This window comes from Ursus maritimus, unplaced genomic scaffold (assembly GCF_017311325.1).
Source record: "Ursus maritimus isolate PB19 unplaced genomic scaffold, ASM1731132v1 scaffold_18, whole genome shotgun sequence".
In the NCBI taxonomy this organism is placed as follows: Eukaryota; Metazoa; Chordata; class Mammalia; order Carnivora; family Ursidae; genus Ursus; species Ursus maritimus.
Window position 1 is genome coordinate 2,532,836 of NW_024424230.1, and position 24,381 is coordinate 2,557,216.

The 24,381-nt window shown below is 49.2% G+C and overlaps 1 protein-coding gene across 1 annotated transcript in view; it reads right to left on the reverse strand.

Annotated features, from left to right (window-relative positions):
- ZNF236 (zinc finger protein 236) overlaps positions 1–24,381 on the reverse strand; it is a 107,502-nt gene that overhangs the window by 10,301 nt on the left and 72,820 nt on the right. The window contains exons 20-27 of the mRNA XM_040632431.1: positions 22,418–22,700; positions 19,655–19,758; positions 17,556–17,921; positions 16,661–16,806; positions 16,326–16,566; positions 15,792–15,971; positions 7,205–7,392; positions 584–715 (exon numbers count right to left, since the gene is read on the reverse strand). Coding sequence (XP_040488365.1) covers positions 584–715; positions 7,205–7,392; positions 15,792–15,971; positions 16,326–16,566; positions 16,661–16,806; positions 17,556–17,921; positions 19,655–19,758; positions 22,418–22,700 — 1,640 coding nt within the window. The remainder of the gene's footprint in view (positions 1–583; positions 716–7,204; positions 7,393–15,791; positions 15,972–16,325; positions 16,567–16,660; positions 16,807–17,555; positions 17,922–19,654; positions 19,759–22,417; positions 22,701–24,381) is intronic.

A 24,381-nucleotide genomic window follows, 5' to 3' on the forward strand; every position in this document is an offset into this window, starting at 1 on the left:
TGCATAAACTAATGCTGCTCAGAGCCAGTGATCGTGTATTATCCGTACTTTAACTCGGAAAAGTTTTAAGGGAAGAGTTTTTATTAAACTCTTCTATATTTAGAACCACCATTTACCAAATGTCTTAAACCCTCAAAACACACATTTTAAGGAAAAAACTAATCAAATCACAAATAGGCCATGCACACACACGCGTGTGTGCATACAAAAAAGTACAACCAGACCTAAAATAATCCGCTAGGGTGTTACAAGAAAACCCTTGAAGGGAACTAAATGGCCATGTGAAGTCTGATCAGTAGGCAAGCAGAAGGAGATTGAATAAATTTAAAACTCGCCTCACACATGACTGGTCTCTACATCTTATTCTGTGGCACAAAAACCGCGCCCCAGCAAACCACAAACCGTGGAATGAGGAGGCAGTACCCACCGTTCAGCACAGGCTGACCCCCAGGCCGGCGCGGCTCCACCCCCGCTCCTCACCCCCATTCGGTTGGAGACGGCCCCCCAGGAGTGGCCCCCAGCCCCTCTCAATCCACGTCCCTTACAGCCCGCGGCCGAGCGTGGACGCAGGTGCGTGGCGTACCTGGTAGGCGATTTCCTCACACGCAGCGGCGGAGGGCTGCGGGGTGTGGCTCACCAGGATGACCTGCGGCGAACCCGCGCCCCCTGGGCCCGACAGCGAGGGATCCGTGAGTAAGGCTGGGAACTGCTGACCCTGCCAAAGACGGACAGTTCAGAAGTTGTGACGTTATCCCATCCAGCAGCGACGTACAAGGTCTCTCACGGTGCAGCCACCGTGGACCACACGTGGGCGGGTCCTCAGAACAGTTCGCCACAGAAGCAGCACAGGACCCAGCTCTCCACTCCCACACGTGTGCTCCAGAGAAATGAAACCCGCTCCCCCTTAGCTCTCGCGCACAAATGTTCACCGCTGCCACAAACGGGGAGACCACCCCAACATCCAGTAGCTGGGGGGTGGGTGCACAAAACGAGGTGTGCGTGAGCACGGAATACGGTTCAGCCCAAAGGAGGCCTGGGGTGTGTGGCACAGGCCGCGCCACGATGACCCTTGAACGCAGGATGCTGAGGGAGGGAGGCCGGCCACACAGGACCACGTGCTGGGGGACCCAGGGATGTGAAACGCCCAGAACAGGTGCACCTACAGAGACAGTAGCCTGGTGGTTGTCAGGGGCCTGGGGCTGGAGGGGGGCACGGGGAGTGAACGCTAACTGCTCCTGGTGCCACATTTCTTTCTGGGGTGATGAAATGTTCCCAAACTAGATGTGGTCATGGGTGCTCAACTCTGTAAATACACGAAAGACCATTAGATCCTGTACTTTAAATAAATGAGCGGGCGCTGCAGTCTCTACGGTATATCTCAGGTCGTAAACATAAAGAATGCTTATTTGTTTACAAATGCGCCATCTTGGGAAGCCACACAAACTACTTTGAGTCCTACTACCATTCCAGCACACCTCACTACCCACGGTGGATCTGGGACAGAAAGAGAGAATGGAGGGGGCGGGGTGGGACGAGACATGCACACAGGGGAGTCTAGCCAGGCCGGCCAGACAACAGGCTCCAAATTGGAAGCCACACAAACTCGTACACCTGCCAAATCAACGCTGATTCTCACACACGTCACGTGTGGTCACAACACACACGTGGAACACAAGGATTTGAAGAGCTGACATCAATGCACAGGGGGAGGGGCACAGAGTCAGCAAGAGCACTTTGGTCATAGAGCACACGGCCCACGGCCCCGGTGCCCCCGGCCAAAGATGAGGGGTGCTCCTCACATCTCCGGGGCAAGCCCAGCTCCCATGGGTCAGATAAAGACTGGAGTAGGCGTGGGACAGTAAGAAATGGACTGAGAAGGCATCAGAGGGATTGTAGTCCACTTTTCAGGGGAAAGATACGTCCTCAGGCACACAGGGACCCCGAGGCAATGGGGTAGAACATGGGGCAGAATGTAAATTTACAAGGAGAGCATGAGGGATTCTAGAGAAAAAGAGCTTCTTAAATTGATTTGCATTCTCTGCTTTTCATACGCACCTTTAAGAAAAGTGGAATGATGCTTTAGGTATCTCCATTTCTCAAAGTTTTTTACACAAACATGGCATAGTTTGGCAAGCTCCTAGCCATTCCAATAAAGCTTCATGTTTGCCACCCCCCTTACGCGGGAAGTTAGTAGAGTACCGCTGTTTTCAAGTACCAGTCACATCTCACACCTGTTACTCATTGCCTCTGCCCCCGGTCTTACCAGACGACCCAATCTTGGAAAATGGTGTCAGTCAAAATTAATAAATTCACACTCCCTAATTTTATGAATCAAAGATAAATACGACTGCTAGCCAGAAATTCTGGTACACGTAAGAACCACTCCTGGCTCAATAAATTCGTATATCCTCAAAGGAAAGCTAAGGCCTTTGAGACTGTGCTTACGCAGGTTTATCATGGGGAAAGGACAGTAGAGAAGTGAGGACTTAGATTAGCAAGTGCCGAGGGGAGGGGGAGCACATGGCAACATGAGCGACCCTTGTGGGATGGAAGGTCCTGGGTCTTGACTGACTGTAACAATGACTATACCTGGTCGTGATATTGTACCTACAGTTTTGTAAGATGCTACCACCTGGGGAGGCTGGGTAGACGGTACATGAGATCTGTCTGTATCGTTTCTTAAAACGGACTATCAACAATTAACTTAAATAAAAAGTTTCATTAAAAAAACTCCCAATACAATGTAACTTACTAGCTTATTACTGGTGTTTCAACTGCTAATATTAAGTATTCTTAACGCATACACCTGATTTAAAAATCAAGCGTCTAGTAAAATAAATGCTCAACAATGAGCCACACCCCAGGAAGTGGTGACGTGAGTCTGCTAAAATGATGCCATCTGAAAGTCCTTTATCTCTGGTTTGTAGGTTTATGTGTAGTGTATTTATTTCTTGGCTATGTTTTGGTTTACCCTGGGGAAGAAGCTACAGGAATTCTCACTCCCACATGCACAGGGCGGAGGGGAGCAGGGCCCGGGGCGATGGCGAGCAGCTCCCAGGCCGCCCACAGCTGCTGAATCACCCTTCCAAGGTGAGCCTGGAGATGCTGAAGTGCAACCAAGTTTGGGAAATGCTGCTTGCACATCCCTAAGCCTTGCCACGCTGAGGGACGAGAGTCGGTGTGACAGCCGACCTGAGTCCCCACCATGTCCCCTAAGTCAGCCTCATTCCACGTTTTCCTGTTCTGCCACCTCGCCAGCGATCTGCTCTCAGAGCTCCTCATTTCCATGCCCTACACAACTCCGCCTGAACTCAAGTACACAGCATGCGGCCTCAGCAAGCACGTCCAGGTATCCCGAACCAGCCAGGCACGCCGCGGCACTCCCAGGAAGGAAGCGGGAAAGCGTTAGCAGCCGGGCTACGTCACCTCCAGCCACTCCGGCGTCACGGCACCTGCCAACTTCCGGTGCAGCCCACGGTCACACTGTGACTCTTATCAAGACCCAAAAAAACCACATTTCCGTATCTAACAACCAAGGCTTAAATCTTTGTACCAGGCCAATTATCTGTATTCTAACAAAGTAAAAAACAAACAAAACCCCACCAAACCTATAAGAATTCATATAAAATAGAATTCACTTCAAGAATCAGTTACTTATTTTTGTTTTCAGAACAGGAACTAAAAAATCACTTTGCTTTCTCGAACAGATTTTTTTTAAAGATTTTATTTCTTTATTTGACAGAGAGAGAGGGAGAGAGAGTGAACACACACGCAAAGCAGGGGGAGGGGCAGAGGCAGAGGGAGAGGCAGGCTCCCCGCTGAGCCGGGGCCCCATGCAGGGCTCGGTCCCAGGACCCTGGGATCATGACCTGTGCTGAAGGCACGCGCTTCACCGACTGAGCCCCCAGGCGCCCCCTTGAACAGACTTTTAAGTGAACGCTTGCATCTCCTCCCCAAACTGTCAGATGTAGGGGTCCGATCCTCAGCCTGCTACCAACAGTCCAAAATTTGGAAAGAAAAACTCATCACAAGTTTGTAGTTGAAAAAGAAATCTTTATGACTTACCAATTTTTCTTTCAATAATTTCCCTAGTAACTACAAAGCTACTTTTTAATGCAGGTATGTGTCCCATCGCTGTATTTTAACTTCGACTTCAGCAAGTTATATGTTTAAATAAGCCCACTCTCCTGTGCGTCAGAAGGGTCGTTTACCCCACCTAACACTCTCTAGCTGGGCTGTCTGCAAGTCTGAAATTACGACTACTTGCAGACATACTTTCCAAACATTCTGCTATTACAGACTCAACTGTGACCCTTGGGTACGAGCCACCTACCACCACCACGTGAGTAAGTACTGAAGACTGCACCCCTTCGTGTTTTTACCTCCATTTTCTCTTATGGACGTTCTAAAGAAACAAAAACATAGAAAAATGGTACACAATAAATGTATACTATTTTCATGTCTTTTTAACATTTATAATTCACGGGTTCACACTCTTGGGTCCCTTTGGCGGCTTTCGGGAGGCCCCAATTTTCCACGTGCTGAGTGAGTTTCAGAGCAGACACGTGGGACCAGCTGCAGCCTTTGCCCGTGGCCCCTCTCACTGCTCTCGCTTCACGTCCTGAGTTCAAGAAGCACGTGTTGTGAACAGCGTTAAGGGATTACTTATTAAACCCTTCGATATTTGAGCCTCTTAGTGACTACCTCCCACTGTACTGAACAATTATTTCTGGAATGGTTAATTTCTCACAAGCACCTTTGATTTCCAGCTCAAATTTTTATGGCCATAAACAATCCTAATAATTTACATATTTATAAGCATTTCCATATATGTTCATTAACCTTTTGCCAATAAAATGATGGTTTTATTTGTGTGATAATTCATTGTATTTAGAAAAATAGCACTCATAATGCTAAGACAGGTTTGATCTGGTTTTTTCACATTTTCAGAGTATTAGATAAGTCTGGCAGCTAAGAGAAAAGATTCCAATAAAACACAGGATTTCTATTGGAGATCTTTAATACTACTGTTTTATATGATGTATGCTAATTAATCAATTTGGGTTTAAATTTTTGATTTGATAATTTTTGGAAAGTAAGCCAGATACTATAGGTAGGTGAGACAACCCGCAGACGCGCAGGCGGGAGCCGCCATCTCTCCAGACCGACTTCAGCGCCGCCCCTCCTGCTGCTCTCAAACCCCACCAGCCTGGACGTCCACGCTGCGGCAGGACAGAGAGGACGGCTGACATGGAGAACTCCCTGTCGTGGCGTGCCGTGGCCCGCGAGCACAGAGCCAGTGCAGTCTGTAATCTGTGCTGGGTGTGACCCAGCAGGAAGGGGCGGGGGCCGGTGAGCAGACAGCAGACTCCTCCAGGCCACGGAAAGAAACGTGGACTTGGTGCTGAAGGCAGCAGCGACCACAGAAGGGTTTTAGCCACAGGAGCAGCACATGAACCTTCTGGAAATTCTTTTAAGCAGTATCACCAGGAGGGCCTGCTGATGGACCACGGTGGGGCCAGAACCCCTGGCCACCTCTGCACCACCCTGTGCGTGGCAGCCTGACTTCATCACAGCGCTGACACCATCATACGCAGCCCTGCACTCCGACGCCATCTGCAGAAGCTTCTCGGGGCAGCAGTGCCTGCTCAAGTGTATAGGGCGCTGTACACTTGGCACGACAGTAGTTAGAGAAGTAGTCGTGACGTAAAAATTCTTTAAGATACAAATTTTAATGAAATTTAATGCCTTTGAATAACTTTTGCAGCGTGGGGCCAGATTTGATCAGAAAAGCCAGAGGCATTTATTTCTATGATTATGTTTGTTTTCTGTTTGTTAAATTATATCACTTCGAAAATTAGCGATCGTTATAATTGCAGTGAAAGTATTTGCTGGGTTCCGTTTTTAAAGTCTGTAAATATTTGCTGGGCGTGTGTTTCCTCAGTGCCTTGGGTGGCTGCTGGGCCCCCAGTCCTGCCCCAGGCTGGCTCAGGGAAGACCCGCAGGCAGGGCGCAGGGATTGGGGCCGAGCAGGGCACTGCTGCCCCGAGAAGGTTCTCCAGACGGCGTCGGAAGCACAACCATCTTGGGTACAAACCACCCAAGACTGGCTCCGCGGCCCAGGGCGGGCAGGGAAATGCCCCTTCCTTACAAACAGCAAGGACTAGAATCCAGTCCAAACAGCCACCCTGTGGCCAGCTGTGACGGGGCCAGACCACTCCTGCCCTGGACGCCAGGATTGTAACTCCTCGTCCTGTGTGGGCAGCCCGAGTGGAGACCAACAAGCCACGAGAACGCATCCTGCTTCTGGCCACATCCTGCCATGTGTCCAGCAGGGCAGGTGTATGGAAAGGGGAACGACCAGATAGGGTCAGTACAATGACTCTTCCTTATCATTTACCATGGTTTTTCTAACTAAACTCTGAAAAGTGTTCCAGCGTCTCAGCTCAATGCATTATTCAAAATGCACACCCTTCGATCCAGCACATTGCAGGCATTCACCTAGGACCATATGTCACCGAGAGCGTGAGAACTTCCACACTACTTCCCGAAACCCCGAATGCAACACGGTGCCCCTCAACAAATTCGTAAAACTAAATGCTGCATGGCAACGAAGAAACTTTTGTTTTGCTAAAATCACTGATGCAGGGGGAGGGGGAACCCAGGTGGCTCAGCTGGTGAAGCATCCAGCTCGGTCATGATCTCAGGGTCATGGGGTCGGGCCCTGCCTATCCCTCTCCCTCTGCTTCCCACCCCTCAACCCCTGCGCTTGCTCTCTCTCTCTCTCTCTCTAAAAAAATTAATAAATACAAATATCAAAAAATAAAAAAATTAAAGTGAAGTCACTGATGGGGAAGGTATTCACGGTGTAGTAAGAGGGACGTTCAGACTACATGACATATACATGAGCTCACTTCTGCAGAGATGTTAACACGTGTCTCTGTCTATCTGCACATAAAGGTTCGGAGGGACAGATATACTAAAAGGTCAATCGTGGTTCCATCTGGCTAGTGGATTTTTTAAAACAGTCGTCTGCTTTACCTGAAGTTTCCTGTTCTCTTCTTATTGCATTTAACACGTTACTTGTATTTTAATCAGAAAAAAACCACTTCACTTTTGAAAACAATGTTCAGCGTATACATTTAGGAAAGAAGAAATTAAAGGGTGCCACGACCCCCCCGCGAAAGCAAGGGCGGCGCCCTACCTGAGAAGCAATGTTGAGCGTGACCGTGTCCAGTCCTCCAGAGAGCAGGCCCTGAGTGTCGGCCAGAGTCAGCGTGACACTGGCATCTCCTCCCACTCCCGACGAAGACATGACCAGGTTCTGAGCAGACATGGCAGATGGAGACATCGGCGTTGTCGAAGGAAGGCTTCCAGTGGTGGCATTCAGCTCTGCGAAAGAGGAGCGAGCACGTCAACGGCACAGCTGGGAAAATCCGCGCGTAACGGGACGGGAGGGTGGTTTTATGAAGGACCTAATCTGTCAGAATCAGCACTGACATCGCTAAGTTTCTGAAATGACATCGAGATCATTATAGAATCTCTCATTCCAATTTTACGGCCAGGCTTCTACAGTTTCTAAATATCTTTATGCATAAATACACTCTGCTTACGTATAATATCAAGAAAAACACAGTGAAAGAGTAAAAATATGACCTTACAGTCCTAGTCACTACTGCTAAGGCAGAAAGAAACTGCCAAGAATTTCCAGGACACTGTCCCCGTCTAGGACCAGAGAGGAGCCTAAAAAGAGGAACCAAGTGGGACCCACCAAGCATCGATCAGCAACATGGCTTACAGTGTGACCATTTCTGCTTAGCCCCCCTTCACCCCGAAATAAACCTCATGCAACCCTTTAAATATTAATTTATCCTGCATGATATCTTACTTTTCTTTGGAAAAGACAACAAGACTTTTTAATATTTTCCCCTTATAGCCAATGATAAGAGAAAGAAAGATATCTGGGACAGAATCAGGCAAAGAAAGGCCTTTTCTTCTACAAAACAGAAAGTCATGCACTCGGCTGGCAAATGAGATGGGCTGAACACGGGATTATCAAAGTCCTGTGGTGGGCACCAACAGAAAACAATTTTTTGTTTTTACTTGTAAGCATAACACACATGCACATGCGTGTACACACACACACACATACACGCACGCACACAATTCTCACCATCTATCCTTCCACTCATGTAACAAACACGACTTATCCACTGTGTCGGCCGCTGGGCTAAGTGCTACGGACACCGAGATGGTAACTAAAGCAAAAAGTGACAACACTATTTCCTAATTAGGTTTGAAAACAAAACAAAAAGAGACTCCTGTGGCTACTTTGCTGTGACTTGGGTCACACCAGTCCAGAGCCTCTGCTCTACGTCAGGGCCAACAGGGAAACTAGGTTACTTACTTGTAACTGGAGTCCTCCAAATACAATGCCTCCATAGATCCACACTCTTGGAGTCCCACACTGTGCTGCACAGACCTGGAACCTTCAAAAGCAGTATAACCATTAGGAGGCTAGGAGTCTGCTCTGCGGCAGCCACCGGGGCTCCAAAGACCACCTCGTCAGACCCCTCCCGCCCTACTGAGCTTCTGCACAGAGTGGGCTGCTGGGACACGCTAGGACCGGAGGAGTGTGGATTTGTGGAGGGTGTATGCTCTAAGCACTCCAGTTACCAGTACCTGGGTCAACCTCGTGTTCTCCTAACGTCACCTCCACGCACCCTTACTCTTGCAGACTAGCATGCACGTATGATTTTAACGTGAGCAGACGGAGATTAAAAAGAAGAATCCCGAGAACCTGGCAACGACCAGCTCCACACACTGACGTCAATCAGAATCACTAGGGTGAAGACCGGGGTTGGGAGGTCAAAGCACTCGGTCGAGAGAAGCACATGGTGAAAGGCTCACCGGACTTACATTTACAAAGAGCGAAACCAAATGCTAAGGGGGTTCACTGCGACTCACACGGCCAAGACTTCAAACCTCACCCGAACTCCTGAAATAAAGGAATGTCTGTTCTCTGCTCCCCACCAGCAGAATCGGACTCCCTGGTGATCACTAATGCAGTGAGGGGGTCCAGCACTGTGCGGCACAGGAGATCCGAAGAGAAAACAGAAGCCTGCGTGTCGCTGAGCTGAAGCGAATCCCAACACAGAGGTCAGTGGGGACACTGACCTCAGCCAGCACTGGAGTTCACATCTCTACACCAACAGTATGTGAATGACTGTTCAGCTATGTTCCTCATTCAAGACATTTTTCCACCAAGAAGATGATATCAGTTCAAGTAGAACTTCTGTCCTCAAAATGGTCCAAAAACAGGTGATGCGAGTAGGAAAAAAATAAAGTTTTCTTAAGCATGCAATAGAGTAACTAATTAAAAACTATAATTACATTTGTTCAATACATAGTTCTTAATTATATAGAAAAAGATTTATTTAAAGCTCTAGAAACCACAGTTTTAATTCAAACTAAATACTCTCAACCTGGAAACTAAGGATGAATACTTGAGCACGGACTGCAAACTCTCACCTTCAGTCCGCCATTTACCGGCTCTGAAACCACAAGTCCTCTGGGCCACATCACAAAAATCTAAGTCCTATTCTCATTTATGGTTCTAGATCAAAAAAAGTCATCTCTAAAGGATTAGTAAATCCCTTATGGTCATCAAACCTGACACTGTCTTAAATCATTGTTGGGTAAGTTTTCATAGTTTCTGAGAAAGCTTAATGATAATTTTGGAAAGTTTCATAAGTAGTTTAAAGGATATGAGATCAGTTTTTTCTTGAGATAAAAATGTGGCAAGAAAGGTGTGTGTGTATGCTGGGAGAGGCTGCAGGAACAGGGAGACACATCACTGGGCCATTCATCCCCAAGGAGAAAGTGGGGAGAATGTCCTCCTTAATTATAAAACGTACCCACAAATGGGAAATGTTAGACTTCTGAACTGCTGGGAAGTAAGTAATTGATTGTACTTAAATCTAGAAGAAATAAAGGCTAAAATAACCTTACAAAGGAAGGAAAAAAAGAATTGTGGCTTTTTCCACTGAAAGTATGACTCAATTTATTCATCAAAATTATATTAATAGTGGACAAAGGTTAAGAACAAAAAGATAATGCCCATTTGAGATAAATTCCTTAAAAAGCTGTGCTAAACTTCCAGCCTCTGTTAGTAACACCGTCTGCCTCTGGAAGGGCACTCACATCACGTGTGACCACGTCCTAAGAAAGCCACGTGTGTCCGATCTTGTTGTGGATGCGTCAGGGTCAGACTGTGAAGTGGCCTCTGACCCCGTGTCAGACATCTGACGGAAGCCCATGCTTCTGTCTTGTAAGTGGAACTCTGTGGTACTTCAGTGTATTTCTATGCCCCTAAAAGGTAAGGCCCTTGTTCTTTTCACTGCTTCAGTTAAGATGCAAAGGGCCAGAGCTGTCCCAGAGGCTGAAAGCCTCAAGCACATCTCATGCCCAGAGAGAACTCCAGATGACCACAGTCACAGATACCTTTGCTGGGCTCTAAGGGCCATACAAAGTGGCACTTCCAAACACTGAGAGTTTTTGTTTTACTGTTTTTCTTAGAAGAGGCATGTCTAATCACAAAATCATCTTCGTTTCAATTCCTGCGTGGTGTGGCTTGAAGCCAGGCCTGGGAGTGACTGATGCTCAGGAAAACGTCACTTTTGTAAGATGCAATCTCTTGACCAGTGTTATACCTACGGGTCAGCTCCGTTATAACTAGTCCCAGTGGGATGTGCAAACCTCTAAAAATGTCTGCCTGCTATCAAGGATTGAGTAGCTCAACATATGAAGAATCTCTCCCCACATCCAGGTTTATTCAAAGATGCGAAAGGTATCTGAGGACATAATACCACTGACCTGCTCGTATAAAACTAACCCTGTATTTATAAGAGCTGATGTTACGTCATTAAACATTTTAAATTATGAGCTCAATTTTTAGTTCATTAAATTTCTTGGAAAAAAATTTTAAATAAGGGCACCAAATTACACCAAAGGAAAGAAGTGTTCTCAGCTGGCTCTAAGACAGTTAGTCTAAAGGAGAGACAAGCATTAAGTCACGGAAGAGGGGAACGCTGTGCTTTTTGAAGAAACATCAGTGCAGGACACACAGTGGCCTTACGCACTACTGCTGCTCCGAGCTCCTGCTGCACAGAGAGACCCCTCCCCACAGTACGACACTCCGTCGCTGCGTGTGGGGGCGACACAAGGGGTAAAATCCTCACGTCTAACTAACCAGATGACCGCAGAGCCCTCGGAGCCCAAGTGTTCTCTGCCCTGATCAGAATATCTCCCGCTTTCAACAACGTCGTGTTTGCATCAGCAAACATCCAGGATCACCAAAGTAGCACAAAAAACTACTCCATTTAAATTAAAACACCTAAAACTCTACTTGTCTTTCCATGCATTTGCCAAGGGCTCATTAAACAGGTCAAGCGGAGCTTCTAGACGGACACACGATTCCACCCCTGCCGGCCGGTACGTTCCCCAGGGAAGTGGGCCAGGGAGAGCAGGAACTGCCACCATTCCAGAGCAGAGCCCACGACAGTCACCCACACTGGTCCATGAAACAGAGAGCACAGATGCTATGGAAACATCACAGGCCAGAAATCCAGGCTGGGATCTGCCAACACAGGATTCTGACAAAGTCCTTAACCACGCAGGTGCCCTCACACACGTTAGCAGACCGGCCGGGGGAGGGGGGGCGGGTGGCAGGACAAAAAGCTCTCTTCCACCGTGGCCCACGTCCCTCCCCCCATATGCCAGCCTGCCTCAGCTCACGGGCCTCTGCTCGGCACCGTGCCACCACTCAGGATAGACGCCCCCACTCTCACAGAAGCCGTCCCCACCAGGTCCATGCCCTGTGACCTATGACCTGCTGTCCTTTATCTGCCATTACTGCCATAATTTTACAATGCTTTACGGATTCTTCAATAATGTCTGTGCTTCATCGGTTTCTAGGATCCTAAATGCAAAGGGACTATGTCTGTCCTGCTCAGTGTCATCTCCCCAGATTGGGTACAATTCTTACCACACAATACACTTAGCCTTTTGTTGAAGAAATGAATTACTGCATAAGAAAGCATTTCAAATAAGCATGGGAGAAAAAAACCCTTCTTGTAGCTACAAATACATCTAAAAATTAAAATTTTTCTCAAAAAATGAAAAAGTTGGAAAATTAAAAGGGCTAAGAAATGAATAAAATCTCTACAAGATAAAGAAAAAGAGACAGGCGTGTCATTGTAAACCGCTAACAAGTTCTTGTGAATCTGTAACTTAATTGTATTGGAGCTCATTTGCTTTCATTTGTCCAAGTCTACACTTCAAAACCTTAGAAAGATGTCTTTTTTAAAACCGTGTTCTCGTCATATGCGCAGGCGCCAGGAGATTCTCGCTGCGGGGCACAGAGCAATGAGCTAGGCAGGTCCCCACGCAGGGGGCAGGGGCAGCTTCGAAACGGAGTCCTCGAAGTGCCCACGCACATCAGCACACAGCGCCTCGCGCATCTGAATGCGACGATTCGCTTTCACGCCTTCGTCAGCAGAACGACTACCTGGTGGGAACCCTAGAGCGGATCTGCGTCCTGGACGGAGAGATGAGCACTCGTCACAGGTGGCGGAACACGCAGCGGACACACCAGTCGTGAGAGAAGACGGGCGCCTTCTCTCCAGCGACCGGGCACAGCCCTGCGACTAGGCTCTGGGACCACGTCCCTGGTGCTGACGCGCTGGCTGCGTACCTGAGGAGTTCAGGGTCGCGCTCTGTGCGAGCAGCTGGTCACTGCTTATGGTTAGGGTGGCCCCTGCGGACTGAGCACTGGCAGCAGGAGCTGACAGTCTTATGCTTCCGTTTACTTCACTACTTCCGTGAGCATTGTGCTGAATAAGGTCTTGACCTAAACGGAAATTAATATTGTGATATCTGCAAGTCACACGTTAATTCACATCCCGGCAAGCGGGTTAGACATATGATAACATCCTATTAAAATGAAAGCTGTTTATTTATAATAATATTTATAGAAAAGAATGAAAAGACTATGAATACATTGCCCCTAAATGACAGTCTTTGTTCACACTCTCTAAGCTGTAACGCATGGTGAGGTGCTGAGGAGCTCGATTTTAACTCGGTACTCAGGCACTTAAAATTACATATGTGGTTGAATACAACATAAACTGAGTTGAAAATACTTGCACATGTGTAGACCGACCCGGTGTGGCAAATGTGTGTTTAAGTGGACTGTAGGGACATCACAAAACGATGCTAGGCCCTCCCCTGACCTCCCACCACAGGGGCTCGAGGAAACGGCGATGCCGCAGGTCCTGGGTGAGGGTTCCCCGCAGCACGGCACTCGGGGCTCACACGGGCCTGGGACGCACGCCCACCGGGGGGGACCGGCCTCCGTTCTAAGCCTGTGCATGCCAGCTTCCGTAGTGACACTGATCGTACACCGTGACCAAACCGTACGGAAACAAACACGGGGGAACTGGAAGATCTGCTGACAGGTCAACGAAACCACACGGAATGCGCTGGGGAGACTGGACACAAACTAGTTACTTTAAAAAAAATATCTGCTGTCAAGTTAGGCATAAGCAAGACAACTCTGCAAAATAGGAGGGAAACGCATCAAAAGACAGAAGGACGGGGCACTCGGCGGCATCACCAGTGCGTCCTCACCCCGCTCTGCAGAAGCAGAACTGGGAAAGAAGCTGTGTGTGGCGGGCAAAATGGGAAACACAGAGCTCTGCTCAGCACAGCAGACCCGTCTTCAAGACGCCCGTGGATGAAGGGTCAGAGTACATGGGTATCACTTTTTTGATTCTCTGCTGAAAACTGCCTGAAACCTCACATACCAGGGCTCTGGTACAGAGGAACTAGATCATTTGGGGGGCCTGAGCCATCCTTGCCTTTTACCCAATGTTCAGTTTCTTTTTCAAATGACCTCCGAACTGCTAAACGTCCACAAAACTTCACTGAAGTTTTTCTAGCACAGACAAGAGTTTATAATTATACACACTAAGGGGAAAAACAACTTCCTACAAAATAACTGAAAATCCTACCTAGATGCTTTCAACAAGTGACCACAAACTCAGTTTTCCTACAGCCTTTTCGGTGTGGGGTAAGGAAATGCTGACACGTGAGTTGCCAATTCTCACAAGCACGTTAATGAGGATTGAGAATAAGAAGTCTCAAGTCCAGGGTTTGGGCAAACCTCATGTCATCGACTGACTTAAAGATTTCTCCCAGGATAAACCTTTAAGGCTAATTTTTTTAAAAAATAAGTTAAATTTGTCTCCTTACTGTTTTGAAAATACTAATAAGCAATAAAATAACTACATGACCAATAACAGGAAAACACGGGAGAAACAGAAGCACAATGCAGAGCTAAATAACACGGTGCCTGAACTCTAAGCAAGAATCCCGCGTTGCGGGCTTTTGCACAGGACTAACACAGCGCCTCATACACGGAGAGCACTCAAGGAAAGTTCATTTGCTCAACAAACAACTTCCTTAAAATAAAATAAAAAACATTAAAATTCAGACATATACAATGAAAGCAGGAAGGTTACTGAATTACATAAAATTTAAAGTTAGTATGTTTGCTGCCTAATAGCATCTAAAATCACTCCATGTCACTCAAAACCAAAACTCCATTCAAGAACAGGTTCCTCGAGTTTGTCACATATAGTAAAAAAAATAAAGACTAAAAAAGAAAGCTTCTGGTTTCCTTCTGAATAAATTTTCTTTCTATTGCACTCATAAATTTTGCAGAAATCTCCCTGAAACACGAGTCTATTAGCCCGGACTGCTCCCCTGGCCGGGTCGGTCCAGTAGTCTGCCCACCACTACCGCTCATGTTTTGAGGGAAAATGCTCCCACGTCCACCATCACACCCGCTTCTCCAGGGACAATGTTCTGCCTCCTAGCAAAATGTTTTTCTTATCTTTAACAACAACCTCATAAGGTTGCTATGAGGCTTAAATAAACTAGTATTAAATGCATTAATATTTGTAAAAATACTAGAATAGTGCTTGGCACATAAGAAGGGTCACAAAAATTGCTGCTAAATTTACTGAACAGCTAAGAATCATGTGGGCAAAGCACACCGGTACGTATGCAGCAGGCTGAGCTAGAGGAGAACGTGCTGTGAGAACTGAGGACACTGGAGGACAATCTGATCAGAAACGCGGCAGCCCTGACACAGGGACACCATCGCCTGGTGGCTGACACACAGGATTAGTTTGCCGAGTTCCAGTGACCTGCACTCCCAGATGATATTTTCTCCCTCTTTATAGACTTCTCAGTGCCCCACAGCACACTTCACATGGTCCTACACAATCTGTGCCGACTTCTGAGAAGGAGCCTAGGCATCTAGAGTGTCCCCACACACACGTCATCCCAGTCACATGCCTCCTAAAAGTTTAGTGGGGCAGGAACACGGACGAAGAAGCTACCGCAGCCCGCTCCCCACGGACCGAATCAACGTGACGGGACAACAGACTCAAGCCGGAAGGACGTGAGTAACTCTCACTGCTAACTTCTGGTAACAGATTTGAACCGTGACCCTATTTCACTAAACTTGAATTTCCCACATTCATTACAAACATGTATTAAGCACTGGCTTTATGCAAAACTCAGTTTTGCAAAAATTAAAAAAAAAAAAAAATATATATATATATATATATATATATATATATGTACACACATACATACACATAAACAAATAAAATATAGTCAAATTGCAGGGTAAAGGAGGTTTAAAATGTGAAGTGACTAACCAGAGATGGTCAGGGTGATCTCCTGGGGAGACCCCGAGGACGACGCAGCGGTGGGCCCGGCAGCCTGTGCCAAGACCTGGCTCAAACTTGAGTTGTTAATGGTCAGGGTGATCTCGTGGGGGCCGCTGGACGTGGATACCAGGCCTTGCGACGTCATCACCTGAGAAAGGTCTTGAGTCCCTGGTCATCATTACAAAACAGAACAAAGGTAGGCTTAAAAAAAAATAGTAATTTTCTCCTTTTTTATATTAAAAATACTTAATAGTGAAACTGTTATTTCAAAAGAAGATTCAAAATAAAACATCAGTTGTCTCTGATTCCCTCATGCAGAGAGATAAGAGAGGCTTACGGTGTGACCGGAAGCCAACAGGACCATGGGAGCAGGTGCGGGCCGCGATCTATGCGCGGACGGTGTCTACACATCCCTTGTCGCCGGGGAGGCTTCCATACGCTTGGGACATCTGCTGTGTATGCTGAGCTTTCCGAAGACAGAGGGGCAGCCCAGCATCCTAACTGCCCACGGCGCTCACTCACCACTGCTGCTGGTGGTCATCACGGGGTCCTGCTCAGACAGCGGGCCGATGGTCAGACTGGCGGATGTCACGGTGGGCTGTAAGGACAGGCCAGGGATGGGCTGGATGACGACACTGGCTGGGACCGTGCTGTCCTGGGTCTGAAGAGAGTTGTTCTGTGAGGCCAGGCCAGGCTCCCCTGGCAGCTGCTGAGTAAGCAAGTTGCCCTGCTGTAACGTTTGCTGCAAAATACTCGGGTCGATCTGCAAAGCAACAGAGATCCTCGTCATGGGAAGTTCATGCTTACATGTGATTCTGGACACATCAGAGCCTGGGACGCCACGGCACGCGTCGTACCTGTAATGTGATGTTATTAATGCTGGAGGCATCGATCCCGGAGATCTGAACGTTGGGGCCGACTAAGTTAGCAGCCAGTTGTAACTGTATGCCCTCCAGGGTGGTCAGGCTCCCGTCCGTCAGGGACACCGTCCAGTCACCGCCAGCTGCAGAGAGACACAATGGAGATGGCTGCCTATCGGACAAGCTCCTTCGACAGGAAAGCAGCTCATTCGCACACAGGGCTTTTTATACACCCAAGTCCTACACTTACGTCAACATGATCTAGTCAACGAGTACTAGTATTTACTCCACGCCACACACGCACCTTAGCTAATTCAACACAAAGCAAATCCTCTGAAATAGATATTATCCATCTTAAACACACCCAGAAACTAGGCTCAAAGAGATTACACTGATTAGCCCAAGAATTAACACAGCAACTAATAATCGTGTTTTTTCAGGCTTCGATCATTCCACGGGTCGCATACATGGAACGAAAGCCACACGACATGTCTGATAGCTAAAAATATTCACTCTACGTAAATACACGAAACACCTAAATGGCTCAAATGCAGTACTTCTCCGGCACTAGGTGACCCGAGAGCAGTCAGAGAACTCTCCTACGTTACACATGCCGTCCACGAGGACTGATCGATAACATCTCACTACGAAGTCTGTGAGGGTGCTGAGGACAAACACAGTGACACCAGTGAGAAAAAGCTCACACAAGTGCCGAGGTGTTGAACTAGACTCCATGAAAGGAGAAGAGGGAACTCATCTGAACAACGAAATCTCTGTCTTCCCAGTGCCCTCTAGGGCGAACTGCTCCCAGCGGCGTCTCCCCCGGCAGACAGACAGGCAGGCAGTGTCCACGCCGAGGGGCCCCTCCCCAGCTGCCCCGCTCCGGGCTCACCTGACACGGACGCGGGCAGAATAGCCTGGCCCACCAGCCCTTGCTGAAGCACATTTTGCTCGAACTGTCCCGTGAGAACCGAGTTGTTCATGACGAACACGTTTGGGTCGGTGGACGTCGGACTGAGCAGGCTCACGGGCTGCAGTCCTTCCGACGAGCTTCGAGTCACTGGCTTCCGGGCTTTCTTCGGGTCGGGCTTATAATGGAACTGCATGTGAGTCTTCCTCCGGCCCGACGTGCGGAAACGCAGCTCACAGTGGGGACACTTGAACGGCTTCGCTCCCGTGTGCAGACGCATGTGCACCTTCAGGCTTCCCTTCGTCGAGAAGGCGTTGCTGCAGACGTGACAGCTGAAGAGCTTCTGACCTGTGGGAAGTCCGGCCGGGGGTTAGTGGGGGCCAGTGACACTACATCCGTGAGCACTGGCGGGCTCGGGTGGGGGTGTGTGCTGACGCTGGGGACCCGAGTGCTGGATGGTGAGCCCCGTGCTCCCACAGGATGCCCTGCAAGGGACAGAGTGCTGCTGCAGAGCCTCCGAAGTGAGCACACGGTCTACAGTGTGAGTCCGGCATTGTCACAACGCTCGGACGTGTGCAGCGCGTGGGCACTGCTGCCCACCCTGAACCTCAGCAAAAGCTGAGCCAGCGTCCCCGGGCAGCTCAGCCCTGCCGCGCTGTCACCCATCCCTCGGTGCACAAAGGGCACATGCGTGTCTCAGCACCTGTCTCTCTTCCTCTGCACGGCGGCCCCCCACATACCCGCACAGGTGGACAGCACCCTGGACCCAGGGGTGTGGATCACACAATCAGCTGCTGGGACTCTGGCGCTTTTCCCACGTCCAGGGCATGATGAAGGCTGTGGAGGTGGACCTGAGTGCCCTGTCACCCACCTACTCTGCCCCAGGGAGGTTCCGGGAGGACAAAGGGATCCTTCTGTTTCCTTCTACTGCTCCCAGCAACCAATACTGACTTCTATTTACCAGGCTGGGCTCACCGGGACTCACCCCAGACGAGGGCCCCCGGCCTGCTGACCTAATCCTGCTTGGGGGTGTCAAAGGTCACCCGAGGAGCCAGCGTGGAGGAGGAGCCCTGAAAGGTAGACTTTTCTTTCTATTCCTCATGCCTGGGAGCTAACCCTGAATTCCGTGAGTGTGAGTCGTCCTGAACACCGCTGGCACCGGCCGGCGAGCGACCGACCGACCCCCACCGGACCTGGGCTGCCGAGCGGACGCCTCCTGGTCCTCGGCAGCTCACGGCAACTAACGAAGCGACAGAAACACTGCCCACAGAAGAGACACACTAAGTTCACATATCTATTTAATTCCAAATATTAATCTATCAGAAAAGAATTACAGGGCTTTAAGTAAATGTGTGAGATTTGTTTTGTACATTTTAGTCAATTCTGCTGGTAACCAAAAATCAAGAAGATAAATTAGTTTGGTAGCCATAATCCTCTACCATTTCCTGAGAGTTCGCCACACGCCAATTTCTAAGCGATAACCAGAGGCTCAGAGTGGCTTCAGAAGTGGACACAGACCTCCAACCTAGCAGAGGTGTGGAGCGGGCCCCCCTAACCAGTGGGATGCCCTGTGCACATCAAGAGGCAAAGCCTCAATATCCTTTCATTAGGACAACTAACCTTCAGTTCCTCAAATGAGATGAAGGGAAAAACACGGCCATTGAAAACTGGACATTAATGTTTTTCCTTTCTAGCATTTCCCCCCACGTAAAAGGAATTATTGCCTGTGAACCCTAATGAGATTTGCTAAATCCCCAGATCTTCTAAAACCTCAACAAACCATATCTCTTTGGCCTAAATGAGATTAAGAAGTAATTTTTTTAACAAAGGTGTTCAAGTCTGAATAAAAATACAAGACCACCTACAACCTGGCATTTGAGACCAAGCTCCTTCTCCTCAGTGTTATCTGGGTCATATTCCCCCAAGTCAGGAATCAAAAATCCTTGTATACTCATTCCTTTGTGGTTCAGGATTTTTAAGCTTTCTATGATTCTGAAAGTATTTCTGTGGGCAAGATACATAGGAAAAGTCTAAAACGCCATCATAAGGCCCCTACGTGTGACACAGGTGCTTGTCCTTACCTGTGTGGGTCTTCACATGGCAGTCCAGAGTCGACTTAACAGTAAAGCTCTTCCCACATTCGTCACATTTGTATGGCTTTTCTCCAGTGTGGATCCGAACATGCCTAGCCAGAAAGCATGTGCAATTAGAAAGCACTTGCAATGAAGTGCTTTTCATTTTAATTTTACATACCTTTACAAACAACCTCATAACTATCCACATAAATGAAAATAACGTGTCAGTACGGGCTGAATACATTTGGCCAAATAACACCTTTAATCTTCACTCTACACAAAAACACCACAAACAAATTCAAAAGAAAAAAAAATCTGCAAGACCAATGAAAACAGGGCTTTCTTTAAAACCAAGGAGTGCTTATGAATCGAGAAGAGGAGAAAGATCACAGTGGAAGAACAGGCGATATACAGCTCAGAGAAGAAACACGTGACCGGAAGCCCCGTGAAAGGGTCTGGCCCATACTCAGCATTTCCAAAGAGCAAATTAAAATGATAAGGTATCAATTCCCCATCCGTGTGCTGAGGGCCCAGTCTAGGGTGGTCAGGGAACTTCCAGAAACTGACGGGCGTCAGCGGCATGCCCAGTCTGGAGACCAGCTGGCGGCACCTGCCAGCTCAGGCCCCACACGCACGCAAGTGCACACAGAAGCACATGCACCGCGGTGCTCAAGCGGTGCTTATATAGTGCTCACAGCACTCATATAGTGCTCGTGCAGTGTTCTGCAGCGCTTGTGTAGTGCTCGTGCAGTGCTCTGCAGCGCTCGTGCAGTGCTCTGCAGCGCTCTGCAGCTCTCGTATAGTACTCATGTAGTGCTCGTGCAGTGCTCTGCAGTGCTCGTGTAGTGCTCGTGCAATGCTCTGCAGCGCTCGTGTAGTGCTCATGCAGTGCTCATGCAGTGCTCTGCAGCGCTCATGCAGTGCTCATGCAGTGCTCTGCAGCGCTCATGTAGTGCTTGTGCAGTGCTCTGCAGCGCTCGTATAGTACTCATGTAGTGCTCATGCAGTGCTCTGCAGTACTCGTGTAGTGCTCATGCAGTGCTCATACAATACTCATATACTGCTCATGTAATGCTCTGCAGTGCTCGTGCAGTACTCATGCAGTGTTCGCACAGTACTCACATGGTGCTCATGTGGTACTCACACAGTGCTCATGCAGGGGTCTGAAGTGGTGCATGGATCCCCGCAATGCTGCCTCCACCACCCCACACTGGTAGCCCTGGTCCTCAGGACAGCCTCGCCTGGGATTCCCACCACCCCCTCCCGCTGACCTGGCTCACCCCACCAACTACCCTGTGCGCTCCCCTCCTGGCACCCCTCCTGCCAGGCTGCACTCCTACCTACAAAGCACCCCAAGTCCTTCATCACAGTGCCTGGTGTTCTCCTCGCCATACGCCTTGCTGTCTTACTCCCCAGCCTTGAATGCACCCCCTCACTTCTGGGGGGTGCCTGGAAGGGACACTGCAGCTCCCTGTGGGCTCGCTCTAAACCCCACTAACCCACCTCGCCATCACCCTCACTGGCATACTTCCCTTCCCACATGCAGGCTAGCCATCACCTTCTACGCTCACTGGACATGCACTTCCAACGCGGGAGCCACTCTGCCGCCAGCCTCTGTCCCGCCCACGCGGAGGGTCCTGAGGGCAGCCTGCTCCGTCACCCACCTCAAAATCCTAACTGCTCTTCCCTGCGCCATGCTGCCCTACACCTTCCACCCATGAGCTCTCCCCTAACACAAACACCAAATATCCTGTGTTGTCCTGCAGGACAAACTCTACCTCTCACCTCCTCCCCTGGGCTGAGCCTCCCCACAGCCGTCAGGGTCCTGGGGTCCAGTCCTGCTGGACATGACCTCACGCCAGTCACTGCTATCGGGCTGACTGGCCTTAATCACAGGCTGCCTTTTGACACTGTCACACACCCCAGCGTGTGCTTGTGCCCTCGCTCCCCACACAGACCAGCACTCCTGGGGACAGCAGGTCCCTGATGCGGTCTGCAAACCCACACAGCTTAGCACCATGTCATCCTCAATAAATAATTCATTTCCTCCCTCCCTCCCTCCCTCCTTTCTTCCTTCCTTTCTTCCTCCCTCCCTCCTTCCTTTCCTCTTTTCTTTCTCTTTTTTTCTTTTACCTCTGGTAGTCCTCCCTTATCTACAGGAATATGTTCCAAGACCCCCAGGGGATCTCAGAATACATCCGCCTGAAAGCGCGGATGTATACTGTTTTTTTCCTGTACGTACGAGACACTTATCGTAAGGTAGAATTTCTAAATTAGGCCCAGTTAAGAGATTAACTACGACAACTGATGATTGGGCAGAACGATCCCAACAACACCTGCGATGAACGACAGGTGAATGCGCTGTCCCTCTCTCAGCACCGTACCGACCGCACTCCCCATCTTCCTGTGCTGACGTGAGATGACGACAGCTGCGTGACGCAGTGTGAGGCTACCATGACCTTGTGACAGAGGTCAGCAGGAGGATGGCCCACTCAGGGACTGTGGTGACCTTGGGTAACTATCTGAAACTGTGGATAAAGGAGGGCTGTTGACGCCACAACCGTTTAGACATGTGCACGAGCCATGTACAGAGCACACTGCTTTCTAATCAACGTTCTGGAAGAGCCCCACAATCCACAACAGCTTAAAACCCTCGCTCCACACACGGATCAGCCTCTCGGGAGGCAGCGGCCCTCCCTGGCCACGGGGCAACACCGAGCCGCACACAGACGCTGTCCGCGAATGCTGAGAACACGGCGGCAGCCTCACCTCACCAGGTCACTGGGCTTCTTGAAGCTCTTGGGGCAGTAGGAGCAGCAGTTGGCATACTTGGGCTCGGCCTCCAGCTCCGCCTGCCTGTCCTTCATCTCGCTGATGCGGTCCTTCTCCGCGGCCGACTGCACCAGGACCTGCTCGGAGACGGTCGCGCTTTCCTGTGGCCGAATCTTGGCCAACTGCGCCGTCTCCTCCTCCGTGAAAGTGATGACTTCCGGACGAGCCTTTCGAGATGCACTTCTTTCAGAATTCTCTTCCTCTTCCTCCATACACACATCTAAACAAAAATACAGGAAAAGGATCCAATCCTAATAAAAAATTAAGTTTTCACAAAACAAGTAAAATGAAACCAAACAAGTCTGTAGGGTGTAAAGTGAGTTACACAGGAAGCTCTATTAGGGACAAAAGCATTTCCTTCCCACCGCTAGTCCACGGGGAAACCAAGCTGGGGCCCCAGAGGGAACGGCACCGTGGTCACCTCGTCACAACAGTGCCAGACTGAGGACCAGCCCGGCAGAGAGCTCCTTTGAAAGCACCAGCGTCCACACACGTCCCCAGCATTCATAAACACAGACACTCGCTGACTAATACGGGCAAAAACTGAATTATCATCAGATAAAGAAAATCAGTAGCTCAAGACAGAAGACCAAAGTGACAAATTCGCAAAAAGGTCCTAATTAGTTACCAAAAAACCCTTAAAAATATATACATTTAAGTATTCTCTCAGTGAGATGTAAGGATGTATTTACACTGACTGAAAACAAGAATAAGGTGCTATTAGAATCTGACAGAAGAAAAACAAGTTGGCTGGGAGTGGGAGGTTGGAATGGCACAGATGACTAAAAAGTGAAAGAATAAGACCTCAAAAGAAACACTAACTAGCCAAATGGACAGTGGTTAGCACCACGTTAGTGACAAGAGCTACCGGGTTGCTTCTGTTAGGATGAAGGGAGAATGATGGGAGGGAGGGAGGGAAGGAAGGAGAGAAGGAAAGAGAGGGGCCAGGGGGGACAGGGAAGGTGGGCTGTGGAGGAGAGAATAAGATTTGGATCGATTTGGGGGGGACAGACAGTAGCCCCACCAGCACAGATAATGAAATGTGGAAAGTTCTGAGAACCCAATTAACACGGCAAAGCCACAGGAGGGCAAAGGGCAGTGAAATGGAGCACAACACACAGACGACGCGGAAGCCAACGGTGTCGGGCCACACAGACTCATGTCCTAACACATGTGACCGAGGTCAACCCCTAGGACATGAAGCCGGTGCAGTGGCTGCTCTTCCACAGTGATCCCGGAGCAGACGGCACCACGACAGATCACGGGGGAGCGAACACAGACGCAGCAGAGTGGCGAGGCCACCACAGGAGCCCCCCGCCCATCCAAACGGCAAAGCTGCATCCTCAGCCCTGGAGGCTGCTGCGTTGGCTCCCCCGTGAATGCCCTCCACACGGCAGGTTCCAGAAACAGGGCGTGGTGTCCTGCGCTCTGTAAGTCCCTGCAAGGAGAAGAGTTACTCTTCTCTCCTTGTACTTCACTAATCACAGGACAAAAGTGGAAATAAAGGCTTTATGAGGAATGATGAGACTGAAAAGTTGGCGCGGTGTCCTGACAAAGTCCAAGGGGTCAGAAACATCGACATTCAGAATTACCTACTGAAGAGGCCAGGGGAGCAGACGCTCTGCAGGGGAGAAGTCAGAGTTCTTACCGTCTGTAGGTAGGTTAGGCACATTTTAAAGACACTTTGCCCAAAACATAAGAACAAGCTACAGGGCTATTACGGCAGTTGAGCGCACCGGAGACAACCGTGACCTTGAGGCCAGGTGAGCACAGAGCACACGGGGGTGAGCCACCGGGGACGGAAGCCAACGAGCCGCCAGCCTTCTGATGGCTGCGAGCACGCCAACCCCACATTCACAGCCCTGCCTCGTCACACTCACTCCACAAACATCACATGCCAA